The following is a 21,972-nucleotide window of genomic DNA, read 5'->3' as shown; positions in this document are numbered from 1 at the left end:
TTTCCAAGGCTGCTGCAGAGAAGGTGGGCTCTCTCTACCGTGCCAGAAAACTACTTACGTCTGAAAGTATCCTGTGCCTCTATAAGGCCACCATTCGCCCATGTATGGAGTACTGTTGTCACATCTGGGCTGGTGCATCTGCTGCTTGTCTCTCACTCCTGAAGTCGCCAACCTGATAGATCCTGAACTGTCATCTAGGCTTTAGCCTCTGTCCCATCGACCAAATGTTGCACTCCTCTGCTTGTTCTAAAAATTACTTTAATGGTGAATGCTCTGACGAACTGCAAGCACTTGTACCTCCTCGACGTGACTACCCCCGACAAACCCGACAAGCAGCTAAGTCCCACCCCTTTACAGTAGGGATCTCTAGGTGTAAGAAAGCCTTTTACTCCAATAGTTTCTTCCTCAGAACTGCAAGTCTTTGGAACTCCCTTCCGGGATACTGCCTTCCCAACTGTACTGATGTGCAGAAGTTCAAGTGTAATGTGAACAAACATCTTTCTACTCATCTCCCTTCATAATGCCCCCGCAAATTATGTCCCTGATAGTAGACCCCTACTTCAAAGTGGTACTTGCCTTGTTTGGGGTGAAAATTGAATTTAAAAAAAAAAAAGCTGAATTTTGCTAAAAAGTGAAAAAAATTTGCTTTTTTTCTTGAGTCTGACCAAACTGTGTTTTCTTCACCGATAGGTGAAATATCAAGAAATAAATACCATTCACATCATTGCTTAACAAATTATTGCAACTATACTATAATAGTGAAATTTGGAAAACAAAAAAAATTAATTTAAAGAAAAAGAAACAAACAAAAAATGTTATCTACTGACTTTTTTTTGTATCAATTTCAACTAAAAGAAATGATATCTACTTAATTGTCATGTCAGAAGTATTTAAATATTACTGCATTATTTAAAAAAAAAAAAAAAGTTTTCAATCATTATCATCAAAGAATGTTGCCATCTTTTCTGGAGAACACTTGACATTAACAAAGGAAGTAACTCAATTATGCTAAAAACAAATATTTATGATTGTTAACGCACAATTTATTAATAAAAATTTTTTTAAAAATCAATAATTACACACAATTTGTCTCCCCTTGGAACTCTTCAGTGTTGGTTTTTAGCCAAACATTTTCACTAATTTTATAAAAAAATGCTTTCTTTAATAATTTTTTCTACCCCATCGTTTTTCTTAATTTTTTTTTTCTTAATATTTTTGGATAATTATTGTAATATGACAATTAACTAGAGACCATCGGTTTGCCCTGAAATTCAATATTAAAACTTTCAAATTTTTCTATTATAAATGTAGTTGCACCAACAAATTAAAATTCCAAAAATACAACAACAATTAGATTAAACCTATTTTGCTATGTATTCTCAGCCAGAGAAGGAGCATGCTTCAATATTGAATGACAATAGTGATGCGACCATCTGTATCCTTGTCAATGACCATATATATATATATTAGTGTTTAAAATCGGAAGATTTGGAGGTTTCAGAATCGGTATCGGAAAAATTGATGCATATTTTCCAATGCCAAAACGATTCTTTTAACTGTCTTCTTTTTTTTTCTGATTTTGTTTAAATCAAAATCTTCTATTGCTGGTAATGATGATAAAACAATAAATATTTATTAATTTTATATTACCCATAAAGCTAAAATTAATAGATCATCCCCCACAGTGTATTTTGACGGTTAGAAAAATATCTGCAAATTCAGTATATTTTTAGGAAAATCGGGGGTGAAATTCAATCTTATAGTTAAATAATTAGATTTGTAAAGAATCAGAATCGGGAAAAATATTAGAATCGTCCCATCACTAATATATATATGATAAGTCATCTTTAAAGCGAAAAGAAAGAAAAATGTTGCACTGACTCACCCAAACAATTCATAAACCATTAAATGTCCTTGATCATTGCCAGAAATCAGATAATTTTCTCCAATTATCATGTCAGTGATTGGATACGCCACTTTTTGTTGGAACAAATGTTTGCCATTCACAGTGTATAAATGCAGAGAATATTGATCCTGGAATTAAAACAATACCAATGTATATATAATTATTACAAAAGAAATATTTTTATGAACAGCAATTTATACAGATTGATGTAAAAAGCAACATAGAATTTTCATGAGGTTCTGACATCTATATATATATATAAAAGCGAAACAATAGCAATGTATATATAATTATTACAAAAGAAATATTTTTATGAACAGCAATTTATACAGATTGATGTAAAAAGCAACATAGAATTTTCATGAAGTTCTGACATCTATATATATATAAAAGCGAAAATGTATGTATGTATGTTTGTATGTGTGTTTGTGTATCCGCTAAAAACTTTTGACAGACACAACGAAAACTCACAAACTCGGTATCATATTGAAGCTCCATCCTTCGCTCGAAAAATATTGAAAAATTGACCAAAAACGTTCATTTTTTTTTCACCCCAGAATCAACAATTTTCGACAGGGGGTGGGGGGGTAGGGGGTCAACAAAAACGGTCCTCTCGTGACGACGACCGGTTCTACGCATGCGTCAGATGACGTCATGATCCGATTTACTTTAAATAATTGAAAAATTGACTAAATTTCATGTACGTCGCGTTAGCTCAGTTGGTTAGCACGTTGGTTCATTATGTAAACTTTTTGGGTTCGAATCGTAGTGTGAGATGTCTTCTTTTTTTTTTCCGATTTTTTAAATTTAAATATTGAACCAGTGTTATTTAAGCCATTTTTCACGTAACGTTCGTTTTTCTGTTTTTTTTTTACTTCGCTTATCCACCCCTGACCACACACCCAAAAACACCCGGGTACACACCGATTTTTAAAATTTTAATATCGAAACAGGCTTATTTAAGCCATTTTTGACGTGTTCGTTTTTCTGTTTTTCTTTTTTCGATTTTTACATTTAACATTGTTTGTTTGCCTTACATTAGTTTTTTTTGTGTTTTTTGTTTGCGATGTTATTATTACCCCCCCCCTCGGTTAAGTTTTAACGTTGTTTTCTTTTTTTACTTTGCTTATAACCATGCTTTTTCCGCCGACGCTCACGGGGGGGGGGGGGTACTATTGCTTATAACTGTTTATATACCCCTTAAATAATAATATCTAGGATTTGGGAACGCGGGTCGCCTCTAGATTTATTTGCGTCGATTTTTACAAAATTATTGCTATTTCAGCCAGTCTTGTGTTCGTTCAGCTTTTTCGTATAAAAAGCGAAACTAATTCAAAGCAAGGCACTGTTCGGGAAACGTCCAGAAACAATCAGCTTTGATCAATGTGGGGCCAAACTCCTTATATCAGACAATTGCTATTTAATCTGGACAATGGGGAGCTGGTTTCCTAAGTCAAAGTTGGGTAAACAAACCCAAACGCTGCCCCGCATCAAAAGTTAACTCCGTGACTTTTATTTGACCTCATTAATGAGGTCAAATAGAAGCGGCAGAGTTAACTTTTATTGCGGACACGTGTCAATTCTGTTTTTAATACTTAAATAAATAAATTCAAACATGTGTCTGTTAGTATTTCGTGGTGGCCCAATGGTTAACGTCGCATGTTTTTTTTCACACTTTCATTTCCAACTTTGCCTCAAGGGTTCGAGTTCGATCCTCATACTTTCCTACCAAAACAATTTTTTTATTTTACCCTCCCCCCCCAGTTTTGATTTACCCAAAACCACACACACACCTCCAAACTTCCGGGTAACGTCGGGTACCCCCCCCCCGCTAATTAATATATATATATATATCTATAAACACACACACACACATATATATATATATAGAGAGAGAGACACGCACACACATATGCATAGAGAGATATACACACATACACGAACACAGATATTTATATATATTCAAAGCATATTCTTGAAATTATAACTTTTTTATATCTCAAAAGATAGTATCCAAAGATATCATAGGAGTTCTAATACGATAGTGGATGCTCAATATTGTAAATAGAGCATTAATAAATATATATATATATATATATATATATACTTCAGAATAAAATTATCCAACAATCAGCTGGCATGGAAACCTGTGATTATAAGATTTACAAAATATTACTGGCAGTAATATTCTATAAGTATTATCCAATCTAAATAACAATTGCTCGATATACAAGATAGAGCATATAAATCAAATTTTTGTGATTCAATGAATTTAAAAAATTTATGATGTGAAATGTTTGAATTTCAAATCAAAGATTTTTATTATTCTATGTAAGGCAAAGGATATATTAGAAATATTTTAACTCCTTATACTATAGGGTTTCGATGATAGTCATCAAAACCCTATAGGATAAGGAGTTAAAATATTTCTAATATATTCTTTGCCTTACATAGAATAATAAAAATTTTTGATATGAAACTCAAACATTTCACGTCATAATTTTTTTAAATTCATTGAATCACAAAAATTTGATTATATATATATAAAAGCAACCACAACAAAACTATTATGTAATACTGAACATACTAGTTTGTTTATTTAATATTCATAAACCCAAAGTTCAATCACAATGTAAGCCTAGCTATCACTCTAGCAACAAAAACGTATTTAAGAATCAAGCAATGTTTACAACATTGCTCTAAAATGTAATGGGTATAATAACATCAAAATCAAATACAAGCAACAGAACACCAATAATTAGAATAAAATGAAAAATAGAAGAAAAATAAATATTATCTGGTTTACGCCACCCTATAATCAGATGCTAAAAACTAAACTTAACAAGAAATTCCTAAATATCATTGAAAAACATTTCCTGTAATTAATTCCTTACACAAAATATTTAATAAAAATAACTTAAAACTGTCCTGTAGTTATTGCGGAAACTAAGAAATAATGACCAAAGCACACAATTATAAGATACTAAATGAGAGCAGTAAATAAAAAATAGCAAAAAAGTGATGAATATAGCAACACTAAATATAACAAAAATTACTAGAAACCAAACTAATAGAAATAATGAAAAGAAAAGCTGTAACTGTAGAACTCGTGCATTTCATCCACAACACAATAAATGCCCAACTAAAAGCACTGTTTATCAAGCCACAACATTTGCCAAGGAAAGTCTGAAGTACTACATTGGTATGACCTCTCTAGATTTTAAAATCATATTACGATCATAAAATAACTTCAATTCAATAACAAAGAATAAAAACAGTACTAGCGATTCATTACTCAAAACTCAAAGAAAGTGGATGCTCACTCATAATGAGGTGGAAGATAATATGACAGGCTGATAAATCAAAAATTTTAGATGATCCATATAGACTGTGTTTGAATAAAAAGTTTGAAATTCTTAACTTTAAAGATCCTCAAAATCTATAAAACTGTAAAAAATGAAATAGCAAACAACTGTATACACAATAAACTTTACAATGAATAAAATATAAATAAACTAGTTATATATATCCGGTGTTGCCCAGTCAAAACATATTGCTGGGCAGAGGATTTAGTAACATACTATTTAAGATACACCATTTTCGTCTATGAAAATTAAACGGGAAATAACTATCATAGCATGAAATAATTTTCATAGCTTAAACAGGAAATAAATCCCATAGCTTAAATAAATAAACTTACTTCCGTTTTTAAAGACAACTGATTTTGGCTAATAAGAATTGATAAACTAAATTAAATTAAAAATAAATTAAAATCAACTTTGAATAATATTTCTAAATTGAACGATGAAAACAATTCTGTTACAAGAAATAATTAGTAACATCGAGTGTAGATTTCCTTTGAATAAATAAAAATTATAATGGAATGAAAATATGTAAACATCCGTTTTCAGTACGAAAATTAATTTGTGGAACAGCGTGCCTTTTGTATGTATTAATCAAATTGTCAGCAAACAAACAAACAGACAGACAGGAATAAAAACTTATTATAGTAGATGAAGAAAAAAAAATCAAACAAACTAAAACAACAACAAATAAAAAAAAAAGAAATAAAACTATCTCAAACATACATATGTTCAAATAAGACCATCTGTTGATTCAACACATTCACAAAAGGAATACAATACAAAACAAGATGTTAAGTAAAGGTGTCAGTTAAACTATGGCTTGAGAGAAGTCCTACCATTGGCTAATGATCAAATTAACCAATGGACGAGAATAGTAGTGAATCTAATTAGTTAGTTAAACAAAACACAACATGGATATATAATAACACTCAAAACTGACAATTCAATATAGTGATAAAACATAGATGCTTCTTTATAACTTAATTAACATAAATATATTTTCACAACTTATATATATGTAAAAAAGCACTGTTGAGAGTATAATATTACTTCAAATCAAAGCAAAAACTTAGGCCAAAAGACAACCATCTAGTTAAAATGAAACATATATCTCCCCGCTGTGACAGCTTGACCAGGCAGGATCATACTTCCCTTCTCTTTCCCCCCTCCCTTACTCCCTTTCTTTACTACACTTCTATCAAAACCCCTACTGCTTGCATTCACAAACTATACACCCCCCTTTCTCTCAGAGTGTAAATCACCCCGGATATATTTTTTATATACAAAATGAATGAACCGTGAATCTTTACGGTTCCAGGTGAGCATTGTCTGAAGATAGCGGTTTCAATTCTACCAAACGTTGGCTAGAGGATTAGTTGGTCAAAATGTGGTGAGACGACAACAACAATTAAGAGACTCAGCCTTTCTATTCCGTCATGGTTAACAACCTGACGAAGACCAAAGGAACAGTTGGCCGAAATGTCGTGAAACAACAACTATAAAGATGAGGACAACATCTGCAAATAAATAAATAATTAAAGTTTTATTCCTTAAACAAAAAGAAAAAAATCGTCCAATCTAATGCAATCATAAGTTACAGTTTTCCATTTTGTCATCTACTTGTGTACTTAGGATTTTCCATCAACTGATTATACAATATATATATATATATATATATATATATATTTGGTAAAAAAATAAAACATTATATATATATATATATATATATATATATATATATATATATACGTGAATTTAGTTTAGAAACAAATGGCTACACATAAGCATACATGTTTGGCCTGACGAAGCGATTCCCGTACTGGGTTTTCGCTGAAACATGTATGCTTATGTGTAGCCATTTGTTTGTAAACTAAATTCACGTATTTTGGCTCTGTCTAAACATTGAGCACTCTTTTGGTGGACACACTTAACAAACAAATAATTACTACCAATACAATATATATATATATATATATATATATATATATATATATATAAATGTGAAACATGATAAAGGAAAGAATGCACCTTGTTTACTTACCCCTGTTTCAGATGGTTTGTTTTGCTGACAGAAAATGCAAATTTGCCCGTTTTCTGCAACGTCCAAGAGAGGAATGTGCAGGTCATCCATTGGATCACAATATGGCTGTAATGTGCGCATGTAATGACCTTTCCGCACCGTATGTATGATCACCGTCCCATCCTGAAGAAAAAAAATAATATTATATATATATATAAAAGTGAACATGTGTGTGTGTGTGTGTGTACATTTCCCTACGCAATAACTGTCAATTTTAAGTCTACAGACTCAAAATTTGATATACAGGGTACTGAGATTTGGAAAAAATTTTGTGATTGGTTTTCGGCCAGAAATTTGGCTGTTAAGGGGTCAAAGTTCAACAATTTGACCTTTGAGAACTCTACCAAACTCCTCCGACAATTTTGGGTCTAAACACTTGAAATTTTAGATATAGGTTCATTGGACATGGATCTAACTTAATAACTTGATTTGAGTCCAAAACAATAAATGTTAAGGGGTCATAATAGGGGTCAAAATTTAAAAAATTGACAGTTTTTTTTTTTTTTTTTTTGCTCAACATACACCTCCAAATACCGGGGCAACGCCGGGCTGAAATGCTAGTATATATATATATATATATATATATATATATATATATATATATATATATATATATATATGTATGTAGCATGTAAATATATTCATGTCAAGTAAGCTACACAGAAGACACATTCATTATAATATACTACACAATATAATATGCCTATATCACAATTACCTGAGTTTTAAATCATCAAAAAATAATTATATTATTTACACTGTTGACTTGTCTATTTTCCTTGTTATATCCATTTCAATAAATATGTATAATTGTTTTCTATATGCAATTTTACTAATTACGGGTGGGGTGGGGTGGGATGGGGGGGCTCTTAAATATGATATTTTAATTTCTCCACATTTCGTATATATTATTATAGTGTTGTGATTCAAAAGTAAAAAAAAAGTATTTGGTTGCCATCAGCTGGAATTGAAACCAAAAGCAAAACTGTAGCATTCAAAGTTGGTGATGTTACCACTTTACCAACATGACACGCATAGGAACTGATTAAAATTTATGAATAAACTAAGGTGAATTTTGACCCCTTAAAAGCTATTTTAACCGACTAAAGACCCATAAAAAACATTCCGTAAAAAATACAATCATTTGAGGCCCCTAGTGCCCCTCTGCGACTTTTAGTTTCAGTAGAGATAGAGTTTGAAAATATGGAGACAGACAGACAGACATAGTGAGTTTTATAAATTAGATGATAGCAAATAGTAAATAACCCAAAGTTTCAACTGAGAAAGAAATATTTGTTAAATGTTATCATTTCATAAGGGAATACCCTCTTAATGTTCATTTTTTTTTTTTAAATACTATTCTTTTTATATTGGTAACTAGGGGGGGGGGGTCAGCTTTGCCAGGACGTAATATAGTAATTTCATTTCCTTTCATAAATTTCTTTTTTCATGAATAATTATTTTTCTATCTTATCATGTTTCGTAATTTTTGAGACCTGACAATTATGTAGGTACCGTTTGTTTCACTTGAAATTCAAGATTTTTGTTTATTATTATATTATAGAAGCACCTCAATTAAGGTTGTAGATAAGTGGAAAAACAGCATGACATCAATGTTCGCCGACATGAATTGATAATAAATATTTACCCTGGAGGCAGAGACAGCCATGTCAAGTTCTGCGGAGATGTAAACAGCAGTAACTTCATTGTCGTGTCCATATAGGATTTGGCTGGGCTTTGAAGACAGACTGCAGGAGCAGCCTCCCTGAAAGGCAGGGGGAAAAAAGCAACAGAATTAGATTTATATTAAGAAAGAAATTTAATACCTTTATTTTTAATCCATTTTAAAAAGCAAACTTTTATTCTTTTTTTTTTTCTTTCTTTTTTTAAATTTTCACCCCAAACAAGACACAGAATGTTTTTCCCTTGCTTTTATAATTTTTTTTAAAATTGATTATGCACATAAAAAAGGCTAATTTCATTTTCTCCACCATTTTTATCCTATCTCTCTCTCTCTTTCTCTCTCTCTCTTTCTATATATATATATATATAACTACTTCATTTATTCGCATAAATTTAATATATGTATAGATATAATTAAAGTATAGATTTATGCGTAAACTTTAAGTATTTACTTCAAAAGTGCTCAATACGTAGGTAGAGCTAGTTAGTAATTTATAAAATATATATGGCGATTAAGCTACACTGAATATTCTGCGTTTCATCCAACTATAGGATTCGTCAGGCTTATGCGCATAAGCCTGACGAATCCTATAGTTGGATGAAATGCAGAATATTCAGTGTAGCTTAATCGCCATATATATTTTATAAATTACTAACTATATATATATATATATATATATATATATATATATATATATATATATATGTGTGGGTGTGTGTGTGTGTATGTTTCTTTTAATGGATTGATAGTTACTATTTTTTCTGAGGAGTTAAGGGTAGAATAGATTCATTGACTAATAATTTAATAGGACATTTTGCACTACAAAACAGTTGCTGGCAAGAATTGTGCATATCAACATAATGAAAGGAATAAATTGCAAGATGGTCAATATCATGAAATTTGAAAAATATACTTTTGTCATTTGTTTGCCATATGCTCTGTAATTACATTGAGCTTCATAAATTAAAGGATTAGTATTAATAAAAGGTGAAATATAATTGAAAAAAAAAAATCACATTTCCACAGAAATATATGTATGTATGTATGTATGTATGTATGTATGTATGTATGTATACTAGCAGGGAGAAAGCAAGTAATCAATCAATTTGATTGAAAATTGAGCGATTTCACCAATATCAATGACAATAAAAATATGAGAGTGTGAAACATTCCTTTATCATTATTCAATCCCAAGCAATGTCAGGTCTCCCTGCTAGTATATATTCAATCTTCAAAACAGTTCTCATGGCTAACAACCGATGATCTCTATAGGAATGTTAATATTATAGTTCTATGTGAGGATAGGTATAAATGTCTGGGAGCAGACTACTATGGCAATTGCAAGGAATTGACTTATAATTAGGGCTATGACAAGAGAAAATCCTTTTCACTATTTTGACTCTCGAGTATATATCAGTTAATATCTTTTATGTTTTTAGATGAAATGATGTGGTTCTCAATTGATTAACTGTGTCGGATATATACATGAGAGTCAAAATAATGAAAAGAATATTCTCTTGTTATAGCCCTACTTAGAAAATCAGGAAAATTTCCAATAAAGCACTTAGGACTATAGACATTTTCAAAAAACATGTAGAACAGTTTTAACATTGAAAGAAGAGTACCAACCTGCATCAAAACTTTCCAAATCATACAAGTCGTGTCTTTGGATCCCGTAATAAGGTAACTGCCACAATAATCCAATGCTAAGCAGGTTACAATATCTGCAATTAAAAGAACAAAAAAAGGGAATCTTGAACTACTGGCTGAAGTACCTGTCTATTGCAGGGAGAACAAACAAACTTATATTATGATTGTTTGAAAGGAGAGAAAAAAGGAATTTGTTCTCCTCAAAAATCCCTTGGTACCGTTTGATATCCACTTCACCACCATCACTTCCCAAAAGCTGATAAGAATCTCTATAGGTAGTGATCCTGTGAGATTTATTTATTTATTTGGGGATCACCACTAATCAAGGCCTAAAGGTCACTCTAGTATAATGGTTAATGATTGTTAAGTAGATGGTGAGATAACACCGAGATGATCAGTAATGGTGGAACTTGGATAGAGTTTAATCATATAAGAGGACAGCCTAACAAGAACTTGTTTACATTAAATTTTAAAACGACCATTTTATAGGCAGTTGGGAAGCAGCCACACGGTATTGTGTTCTACAGACAGACAGTTCTAGGAAAGAAGAGTGTAAAAATAAAGTGCCAAAAATAGGCTCTGGATGATCCTCTTCGTGTGTGACCTTTAAGGGCAAATGTCACATAGCCCACTACACAATTCAGATCATTACCTTTCCAATGTGCCTTCATTTGTTAAATTCTGATCAATAGTCGCTGAGATTTGGAACTTATAAAATTGCCAAAAAAGGTGATATATATATATATATATATATATATATATATATATATATATATATATATAGTACAACAGGTGATATATATATATATATATATATATAATACAACTGGTAATTAGTAAAAACCTGAAGAAAGTGCTCAATACTATTGCAGAGCAAATATGTGTTTTATTTTTTTATTACCGTTTTAAACACATACATATATATATGGATATGGATATGGATATATCTATACTCGTAGCCAAATTGAATATTGAAATGCCCATATTTTTAGTTCTATGGGACAAAACTACATGAAAATTTGCAGACTTTTTGAAGATAATAAAACTATTCTATGGTTAAAATTTTATGACAATTGGTAAAAAAAAGAACCTATATTTCAAACCAATAAAATATGCCAAAATATATAGTGTTCTGGCAAGCCAGTTTTAGTTGTGCTGCTTTGGGCTAAATTTTGCTTAGATTTTTTTTTGTTTGGTTGTCTCCCCTGTGGCCTTGCCAGGCCACTAATAGAAGATAACCATAATTTACACATTGGTCAGTAGTAGTAGTAGTAGTAGAAGTGCTAGTATATTTGCAAACATAAATATATAGCTCTTTTCTTTTCCCAGCAAGCTCTTTCCCACAGAAGAAACGTTGCAAGACTGTCTCTGCCCTATCATTATTTTCATGGCAAGTGCTCGTCTAAGTTCCTGTATATGGTTCCTCCTTGTCAAACTTTCACAAAAAAGACATTCAACTAGCTACATCCACTATATACGATTTCGGCCACTCTCTATCTGTGCCTAAATCTAAACGTAGATTCCATGAACAAAGCTTCTTTCCCAGAACTGTCCGCCCATGGAACACTGTTCCTCTGGCCTGCTTCCTGGTTATAACATGGTAGCCTTCAAATTCAATATAAACAAGTTCTTGTTGAGCCGTCCCCATAAATAATCAAATTCTACCGAATCTACACCATTAATAAGTACTACACTACCATCTTACATTCATTAATCCTTATCCCCGAGTAGCCTTCAGCCCTTGATAAGTGTGACTCTACAGTAAAAAAAAAAAAAAAACAAGCCGCACGTGCGTGGTCCCCCTCTGTTGCTGCATGTGAGATGACACCACAAAAAATAGTGAAGAAATGATGAATGTGAGAAGTGTGAAGGGCCAATGTTGCCATCACATTTTCGCCAAGTTTCAGAAAAATCTAATGAATGGAGCAAAAGTTATGAGTTAAAAAGTTTCATCTTTTTGCAATTTTGCAGCATTTGTGACTCCTTTTGAGCTCCTGGGAACGCTGAATCCCGGTTAAAATGGACAACCGTTGCAGTTTCATGCCTTAAGACATGTATATTTGAATTCAGCACTATGGAAAACTACTACATAGGTATACATATCGAGTAATATGAAAAAAGAGCTCCAAAAAGGCATGTTTTTTAGCCCTAAAAGACCCAGAGGGATGCGACCAAGAGTTTTGCCAGGGTCACCCATACTGAATTTATATTAAGAACAATAGCCTCTACATTTTGGCCAAGTTTCAGGAAAATCTAATGGATGGACCAAACGCTATAGGGCAAAAAGTGTCATTTTGGGCCATTTTGGGGCATTTTTGACCTCTTTTGAGCACCTAGGGAAGCCGAATCCCAGTGTAAATGGATAACGGTGCAGTTTAAGACCTTAACATATGTATATTTGAGTTGATCACCGCGAAAAACCACTATATAGTCAGACATATCAAGTTTTTGTTGAGAAATATGAAAAAAGAGCCACAAAAAGAGGTGTTTTTAGCACTGAAAGTCTCCGGGGATACAAACCAGAATTTTACCAGGGTCACCCATACTGGATTTATATTAAGAACACTGCGCTCCACATTTTGGCCAAGTTTCAAAAAAGTTTAATGGATGGATCAAAAGTTATGGGGCAAAATGTGTCATTTTTGGCCATTTTGGGCCATTTTTGACCTCTTTTGAGCCCCTGGGGCGCAACAGGAATTTTTGTAAAAAAAAGTTTTTTTTACTGTGCACATCTATTTAATGAAATACAATTTGTGGCAAAATTTCAGGACGGTTATCTCGCAATAGTCCGAACTAACAAATGCACGGAAGCACAGACGCGACTGAAAACATAGGTTCCTCTCCAATAAATCAGGGGACCAAAAAAAAGCTATGGTTGGTAACGATGTAATATTAGCACCACGGAAGGAGAGAGAATTGAGAAAGGTAATTTGAAGAGAAGGGAACATTTACGTAGAGAGCAAAATTTTCTGGGAGATGAGTGTGCATACAAAAATTTAAGAAATGAAAAAAAAAAAACAGGTAATTGAGAAAAACATTAACAATATGAAAAGTTTCAATTAAAAGAAAAAATATTTATAATTATTTAAAAGATGTAAAAAAAAAAATTTATTTAAAAAATTAAATTTTTTTTAAATTTTAATTCGGAAAAATTTGGAAACTAAAGAAAAATAAGATTAAAATAATTAAAAAAAAAAAAAAAATCTGGAAATGAAAAACTATTTAAAAAAAAAAAAAGGTGCTTGTCCAGATGTTTTAAACCAATACATTTTGCAAAAAAGATTAAGTACTTTGTGTCATTTCGAAATTAGTAGAAATTCCAAAAATTATTTAAAATGATCTCGTAGAAAAATAATTACAACTTGAAATAAAAGTTATTGTGTTTAGCAATTTATATAGTTATATAGTTTTATCATACGTTTTTATGTTGGAGCGTTTGTAAGAACCAAGGGTAGGTAACTACAATTCATAATTTTGACTAAGTATATACCACCATTTTTAAACACAAAATCTCAGAATGTAATTGTGGCTGATTTATTTTAAATACTTCCACAGTGTGGAACGATAAAATTGACGCCCTAAAAAAAAAAAAAAAAAAAAAGATGACATGATTCCATTTCCATTTGATAAAAATCGGTTTTCTTTTTTTATTGCAGACCATCAACTAGTTGGCCAGTTGTGTAAAAATCCCAAGAACGATAGGAACTTTCTATCACGTCTGAAAGTGACACAATGTTCAACAAGCAAGATCGGAGATGTGCCACTGTAAACTCATTCTCTTTACTGATCCAAGTTCTGACAACAGGACCATTACTAGCACCCTCAAAATGCAAATACGGATAACAGGGACATGCTCAAGGTGATAAAAACAAAGTTTTCGGCTATGGTTATGGTCTTTGGTGTGATTTCAAGTGAGAGTCACATCATGCCACCTCACACCTTTGAAGTCGGCTTGAAAGTCAACATCCAAATGTACCTGGATGTGCTGAAGAGTTGATGCAATGAGATGCCCACTAGCATACCCTAGGTGTGCCAGCAAGACTCGACGCCAGCCCACAAGTCCAAAGAGACCCAGGCTTGGCGTCAGAATGCGTGCTTCGACTTTGTACCCTTCTCTCACTGGCTCGCCTCCTCCCCCGAACTGAACCCGCTGGACTATTTCGTTGGTCATACGTTAAGAACATCACCAACATGACCTCCCACAGCACCAAAGCCAGCCTGATTGACGCCATCCGCTGTGTATCTGCCAAGCTACCGCCGGCGCTTGCGGAAAAGGCATGCTCCCAATTCCAGACCCATATCAAGGCGGTGATTGAGGCTGAAGGTGGTTACATTGAATACATGTCAGTTCTACTACACAAGCAAGTTACTCGAATTGATTTTTTTTTTCAATAAAAGTCTTAAAATAAAGTTGTAGTGTTGTTGTCTTTAGAGCGACAAATTTATTGTTCCACGCTGTAGCATAGCATCTACTGGATCATTTTTGTGTAATTTTAAAAAATTTATACAATTTTTGACATGACGTGCAAGTATGTAATAATGTTTTCACCTGAAATGCGTTGATTTGAAAGATCACCAATCTAAGCAAGTACCAAAGTGAAAAATTCAGAAAAGGAAAAAACTTTTAAATGTTGGTTTCATACTTATATGTCCCACAATGTGATTGACTTTGCGTAATTTGTTGAGCTGAAAAACTTGCAAGCTGTTGTCCCAATAACCACCAATAAATAAAAGCTTTGCATCGTGAGACACAACAAACAATTTGGGATCAATTTTCAAGCTGGGATTAAATGTCCCCTGCAGCCGTTTCTTTGTTCTGGAAAAAAAGAAAAAGACGTTTTATCCAAATTTATTTAAAAAATAATATACAATATTTTCTGTCAAAAATCTGAAAAAAAAAAAAATGTTACATTTTCCAAACAAAATAATCCTGCATTAAAAATCAAGCAATGTTTTTATGCCCTAATTAATCCTTTGTTGACAGGTGGGATCCCTAGAGACCCCAGTGTGTCACGTGTTTTTAAAATATCTTTCGCTATTTACTGAGAAAAAATACTCATGTTCACTGAATATAATCATCAGGTTTATGGACATTCACAAGTATTAATCACTTGGGAGAATTAATTTCAATGAAATTGCAACCAAAATATAAACTCCTAGAGTCCTTAGAAATCTCACCAGGCTTCCATTTCTTTATTTCTGTTTTCCTTTGGTGCAATTTTAAAAACTTGGTTTTTCAAGATTAGATCATTTTGCATAATCTACATATCAAATAATTGTTCCATGTTATTTCTGATATAATTTATTAATTTTTTTCCTGCAGGAATTTAGTGCAAATACAATAATGATTTATAAAAATGTAATTTTCTTTTAATAAAGGCGTTTTGCAGTAGTTTTCATTTCTTATATACACATGGTCCTCTTCAATAACACATTAGGCCCATATAGAGAAGTGATTACCCATAGAAAGAATTTGAAGTGAAATAGTCAGTTTCAGTTTAAAGTGTAAAAAAAATGTTATATGCAATCCTGCTCAATTGTGACTTTGTGAAGTTGAACTATTCCAAAACAACTCTTTCTCTAGGAAATGAATATCTACTTGCGTTGGGACGATTAATCAGAATCGGTAAAATCAGAACTTTTTGGGATATCAGAATCAGGAAAAGTTTTATATATTTTCCTATGATTCTTTTAATTATTTTTTTTTATTTGATTTTGTTTAAAAACAAAATCTTCCCCTGCTGGTAGTAAAAATAAAATAATAAATATTTATTGATTTTAAACTATTAGTAAAACTTAAAATCTATAGATCACCCCCCCCCACAAGTGTGTTTTTACATTTTAATAAATATATCGTTAACCTTTCAGCCTAATGTATCACTGGTAGAATACTTAACATAATTAAATCCTTCTTAGATAAGAGAAAAATCCAGTTTGTCCTCGACGGTCATACATCTAAACCATATGATATAAATGCGGGGGTGCCCCATGGTTCTATCCTTGGACCTCTATTGTTCCTGATATTCATAAATGACCTCCCTGGCAAAATTGCCTCTGAGATGGGTATATATGCTGATGACGCTACACTCTATGGCAGGCACGACAGGAAGACGAATGAACACATTTCTAAAGAAATGGCAGAAACACTAGAGGAAGACCACCAATCTGTGGTGGAACGGGGACAAAAGTGGTTGGTTGCGTTCAATCGTGGCCTTCGTTATAAAGATGGCCGGCCAGCTGAAAAAATGACGTCATCGCCGAGGTCCCAACAAGCAAGATATGTGGAACTCTTAGACTGTCAATAATGAATAGTAATTTTTACAGACAGCGTTACAAAACTTCAAAATTGGATTAAAATAAAGAAATAAAGAAAGAACACGATTTATACTGAAACTCATCTAATATTAATAATAAAAAAATAATTAAAAAAAAAACACAAGTTATTTGTTTAAGTATATTATAAGCAATTGAATATTTCGTTGTATTATAGATTTTAAAGATTAGAATGCGTTCTTTAATTACTTATAAATTACATTTTAAAAAAGTGAAGCAACACGATTTGATTTGAAATAAACTTGAAGTTTATTTAATATAATTAAATGAAAATCATGCATGTAAGATTATGAATATTTGAAGCAGAACACAAGCAAAACATTTGATATGAGTTAAGACAATAAACAAATATTAAAATTAAACTTTTTTTTAAAGCAAAATGAATATTTTTTTTAAATCAAAATGAATATTTTTTAATCAAAATGAACCACAATATTTTTTCAAAATCAAAAACAATATTTTTAATAAATTCATGAAATATTGCACAGTAAAAAAATTAACCTAAAGAAAAAATCATGTTTCTTATTTAAGATTATTTCACCACATAACAAAAATAACATGCAAAATCATTTTTTTATATCCATATTTTCAGTTTGTTAAAATACGTGGGTTTGTATTACTGTACACATAGATTCGAAAAAGTTGTCAAAAAACAAATATATAACAAATAAATGTTATCAAAGGCAAGATAAGTTACTTTTCTGCCAAACTGGATATATTTTTCGTGTTTTTATTCAATGTAACATGTTTATTCAGCTCGAAAAACATAGTGTTTACTGATGTATTCGAAAATTCAAGATGGCGTCTGATTCTCTCTTTAACACGGTAAGTTTGGGAAAAGGTGTTATAAATACAAAACCGGATAAAATACTGTTAAAAACTCGCTCAATATATGTTACCGTGACATAGGTTGACATATATTCAGCGGGTTTTTAATATTATGTTGTATAGTTTTTTATTTATAACACCTTATCCCAAACTTACCGTGTTAAAGAGAGAATCAGACGCCATCTTGAATTTTCGAATACATCGGTAAACACTATGTTTTTCGAGCTGAATAAACATGTTACATTGAATAAAAACACGAAAAATATTTGGTAGAAAAGTAACTTATCTTGCCTTTGATAACATTTATTTGTTATATATTTGTTTTTGACAACTTTTTCGAATCTATGTGTACAGTAATACAAACCCAATTACGTTAATGAAATGAATTGTACTTATTTACTATGCCTCCCCACGGGACAGAGTCAGACATCAGGGTCGTTTTTTAACGTGGAGAAAAGGTACAAAAATAAAAATTGTCTCAGTCGTGAAGGATTTCTCCTCCACCGAAAGAGAACAAGAAATAGAATGCAGCATCTGGAGAACAGATACTACACTTTGATCTGGTCCCGAAGGCCAAGACTGTTTAAGACCACGAGTGAACGCGCATTTTTTTTTTTTTTTTTTTTTTTTTAGTTTAGTTTCATATATATATATATATATATATATATATATATATATAAAATAAGTATTTTTAAATTTTATCTTTCTAGCTTTAAAAAAAAGTTTAAAAATTTTATCAGCCGGCATAATTTATTTTTAAATATTGAAAAATTTCAGGAAAATTAATTTTTGTTAGATTTTTAAACGTGTGTCAACAGCTTAAAAAAATCGTGTTTTAAAGAGTCGATGTTGTCTCGCATTTTCATTAGTTTTGTATGCTGTAAAAAATTTTTTTTTAATATTAGCAATTTATTTGAAGCTTCTTCTTTTGAATGGTAGAACATTTAGGATGATAATATTGAATTAAATTATAGTTACATCGTGTTAAATACAGGGGGGGGGGAGCACGTTAAAACTTACTTTGCTGAATGGAGATGGTGTAAAATCTTTTTTTTTTTTTTACTGCATTATAATTCTTTATCTTTCGGAAATGAAAATACTGTCACTTTTTGGTCCTTTACGATAATTTCCTCAGCAAGTTGGAACGATGCACTGTGAAGGCATTTTAATAAAAAAAGAAATATTACACTGACTTCAAGACGTTACGAATGCCTACCGGTGACTACCGGTGTCACCGGTATGGACTATCCGTGATGACGTCAGCAGATTAAATTATTTTTGCCCACCGGCCATCTTGTCTTTTAAGACGGTCTTGGTTCAATGCTGCCAAGACTAAACTAGTTTCATTCAATAATTACAAGAAACCCTCTCTACCACCTATAGCAATGGCCAACGACTCTTTATCTGAGAGTACATCTTTCAAACTCCTTGGCCTAACGTTCACAGGAAACATGAGTTGGAACAATTACATTGAAGGCATTGCCAGGGTCGCTGAAAGAAAGGTGGGCTCTCTCTACTGTGCTAGACAACTACTAACACCCGAAAGTATCCTGTACCTCTATAAGGCCACCATTCGCCCATGTATGGAGTATTGCTGACACATCTGGGCTGGTGCATCTGCTACTAGTCTCTCGCTCCTTGACAAGGATCAAGAGAGTCGCAAACCTGATAGGCCCTGAACTGGCATCTAAGCTTCAGCCTTTGTTGCATCGACAAAATGTTGCATCCCTCTGCCTTTTCTACAAGTATTTTAGTAGTGAATGCTCTGACGAACTGCAATCACTTGTGCCCCCACGACGTGAGCACCCTCGACAAACCCGACAGGCTGCTAAATCCCACCCCCACACTGTAAAGATTCTTAGATGTAAAAGATCTTTTTACTCCAATAGTTTCTTCCCCAGAACCGCTAGACTCTGGAATTCCATTCCAGGTCCCTGCTTCCCCAACAGTACTAACGTGCAGAAGTTCAAGTGTAACGTGAAACGACATCTTGCTGCCCAAATCCCTACATAGTACCCCAGTAGTTGTTGCCCTTGATAGTAGCCCCCTACACCAAAGTGGCAATTTGCCTTGTTTGGGGTGAAGATGTAATAAAAAATAAAAAATAAATAAAAAATAATGTAACTATCAAAGGGCTAGAAAGAATTTGAAGTCAAATAGTCAGTTTCAGTTTAAAGTGTAAAAAAGTGTAATATGCTTGATTGTGACCGTGGGGATCAGCTATTCAGAAGCAACACTTTCTTTAGGAAAAATGGATATTGTTAAGATGAATGAAGAATACATTTAAACCTTCAGATCTTTTGCTATTTACTAAGAAAAATACCAATATTCACTGAATTTAATCAATAGTTTTAGTGTGATTCTAAAAACTTGGTATTTTCCAAAGCTTGATCATCAAATTTGATTGACATGCAAGTTAGTCTATGCCCAAGAGAACCAAAATCAATTCTTTTTTATTATAAACATTTTGTGGTTTACATTTACTTGTTTGATTGAGAACAAATGTAATTTTTTTTTTTTTTTAAATAAAAACATTTTTCAATATTTTTTATTTCTTACACAAATATTAAGAAAAAAAAAATACTTCTGCCAACTGCATTACAAAACCGCCTACTCTGCAAGAGTTGATCGCAACATTTACTGGCAAAAAATTGCTGAAAACATGGAGCAAGCCTCGTCAGTAGGTGATACAAGAAAGCTGTACAGTATTCTTTGATCAACTACAAAACCATACAAAGTAATCTTAAATCAACAAGGCAAGCCTATCCTAAATCTTGATGAGCACTTCCAGTGTTCACTGCTTGTTGCTTAACCATTCCAGTCAAACTTTTCAGATTCCAACCGTTCATTATGCAGTTTATGCCCATGTCATCACTAGGGCTATGACAACAGCATATTCTTTTCATTGTTTTTACTCTCAAGTATATATCCAACAGTTAATCAACTAAGAACCACATCACTCTATATAAAAGCCTCTATATCTGTGCCTAAATCAAAACGCGGATTCCATGAACAAAGCTTCTTTCTTAGAACTGCACGCCTGTGGAACTCTGTTCCGTCTGCCTGCTTCCCACTGGACTACAACTTGGATGTCTTCAAGTCCAATGTTAACAAGTTCCTAATGAACTGCCCCCTTAAGTAAACACTTCATCAAATCTCCACACTAATGTAATGTACTTGCAATAACCCTTATCCCTGAGTGGCTTACGGGCCTTGATAAGTGGTGATCACTGTGTAAAAAAAAAAAAAAATAAATAAAATAAAAAAAATACACACCCAAGAGTCAAAACAATGAAAAGAATATGCTGCTGTTGTTGTTTAGTGATGCACTTCGACAACACCCAGGTGACTTCATCCATGAAGTCATTGACCCACCACCACCACCACCAGGTTGGAAGAAATGGCATATTACACACATACACATCTTGTTATTATTGTCATTGATGATATGCACACACACACACACACACACACACACACACACACACACACACATGCATAAATGTACACCCACACACACAATTTTAAATGAGTAACTTACTTGTTGTTAGCTAAGGACGGATCTCTTTCAAAAGTGAAATAATTGGAAATCGATTTGTCATAGCACAACCATCCATGAATGCCAACAATTCGATCTTCTGTGATTGTGATCTGCAGAAAAAGAAGAGTCATAAGACTGTGATGTTATTTGCTAAGTTAGGGTTAGGTTTAGAGTTAAGACAAAAACACATAGAAAATGCTAATAGAAACTTTATTGTATTGACTGCCGTGATACATTCTACTAAGTTATTGCCAGTGACTGTAACTCTGCTATTTTTATTTTTTAAATGGAAATTGCTCCAGACAAAGCATGAAGCCACTTGACATAAGGAGCTAAAAAAAAAAAAATACTATTTCAAGGTTAAAAACTTGCCAATGATAAGTGTTAGATGGAATAGATTCTCACCAAGAATCAGCGAATCAACAAGGAAGTAACCGTACATGGGCAGGCAACCATTCATTATCAGCTCGGCCGTTTGTTTATGGGTCTTCTCTTTAAATTTGAAAAAAACCATAGTCAACTAATTCAGTGTCAATAAAATTTGGTCAGTCTACACACAAACAAGATTTATAATGCCACACAGAA

General features: G+C 32.5%; 1 protein-coding gene across 1 annotated transcript in view; it reads right to left on the bottom strand.

Annotated features, from left to right (window-relative positions):
• The window catches only part of LOC145263098 (neurobeachin-like protein 1), a 319,648-nt gene that overhangs the window by 6,461 nt on the left and 291,215 nt on the right, over window positions 1-21,972 (bottom strand). The window contains exons 52-57 of the mRNA XM_080120024.1: window positions 21,388-21,497; window positions 15,329-15,501; window positions 10,665-10,759; window positions 9,000-9,116; window positions 7,313-7,474; window positions 1,886-2,034 (exon numbers count right to left, since the gene is read on the bottom strand). Coding sequence (XP_079976150.1) covers window positions 1,886-2,034; window positions 7,313-7,474; window positions 9,000-9,116; window positions 10,665-10,759; window positions 15,329-15,501; window positions 21,388-21,497 — 806 coding nt within the window. The remainder of the gene's footprint in view (window positions 1-1,885; window positions 2,035-7,312; window positions 7,475-8,999; window positions 9,117-10,664; window positions 10,760-15,328; window positions 15,502-21,387; window positions 21,498-21,972) is intronic.

Source organism: Euprymna scolopes, chromosome 38 (assembly GCF_053919585.1).
Source record: "Euprymna scolopes isolate OS-2025 chromosome 38, ASM5391958v1, whole genome shotgun sequence".
NCBI classification, from domain to species: Eukaryota; Metazoa; Mollusca; class Cephalopoda; order Sepiida; family Sepiolidae; genus Euprymna; species Euprymna scolopes.
The sequence above is the reverse complement of the archived record's forward strand: the minus strand, read 5'-3'. Positions and strand labels throughout refer to the sequence as shown.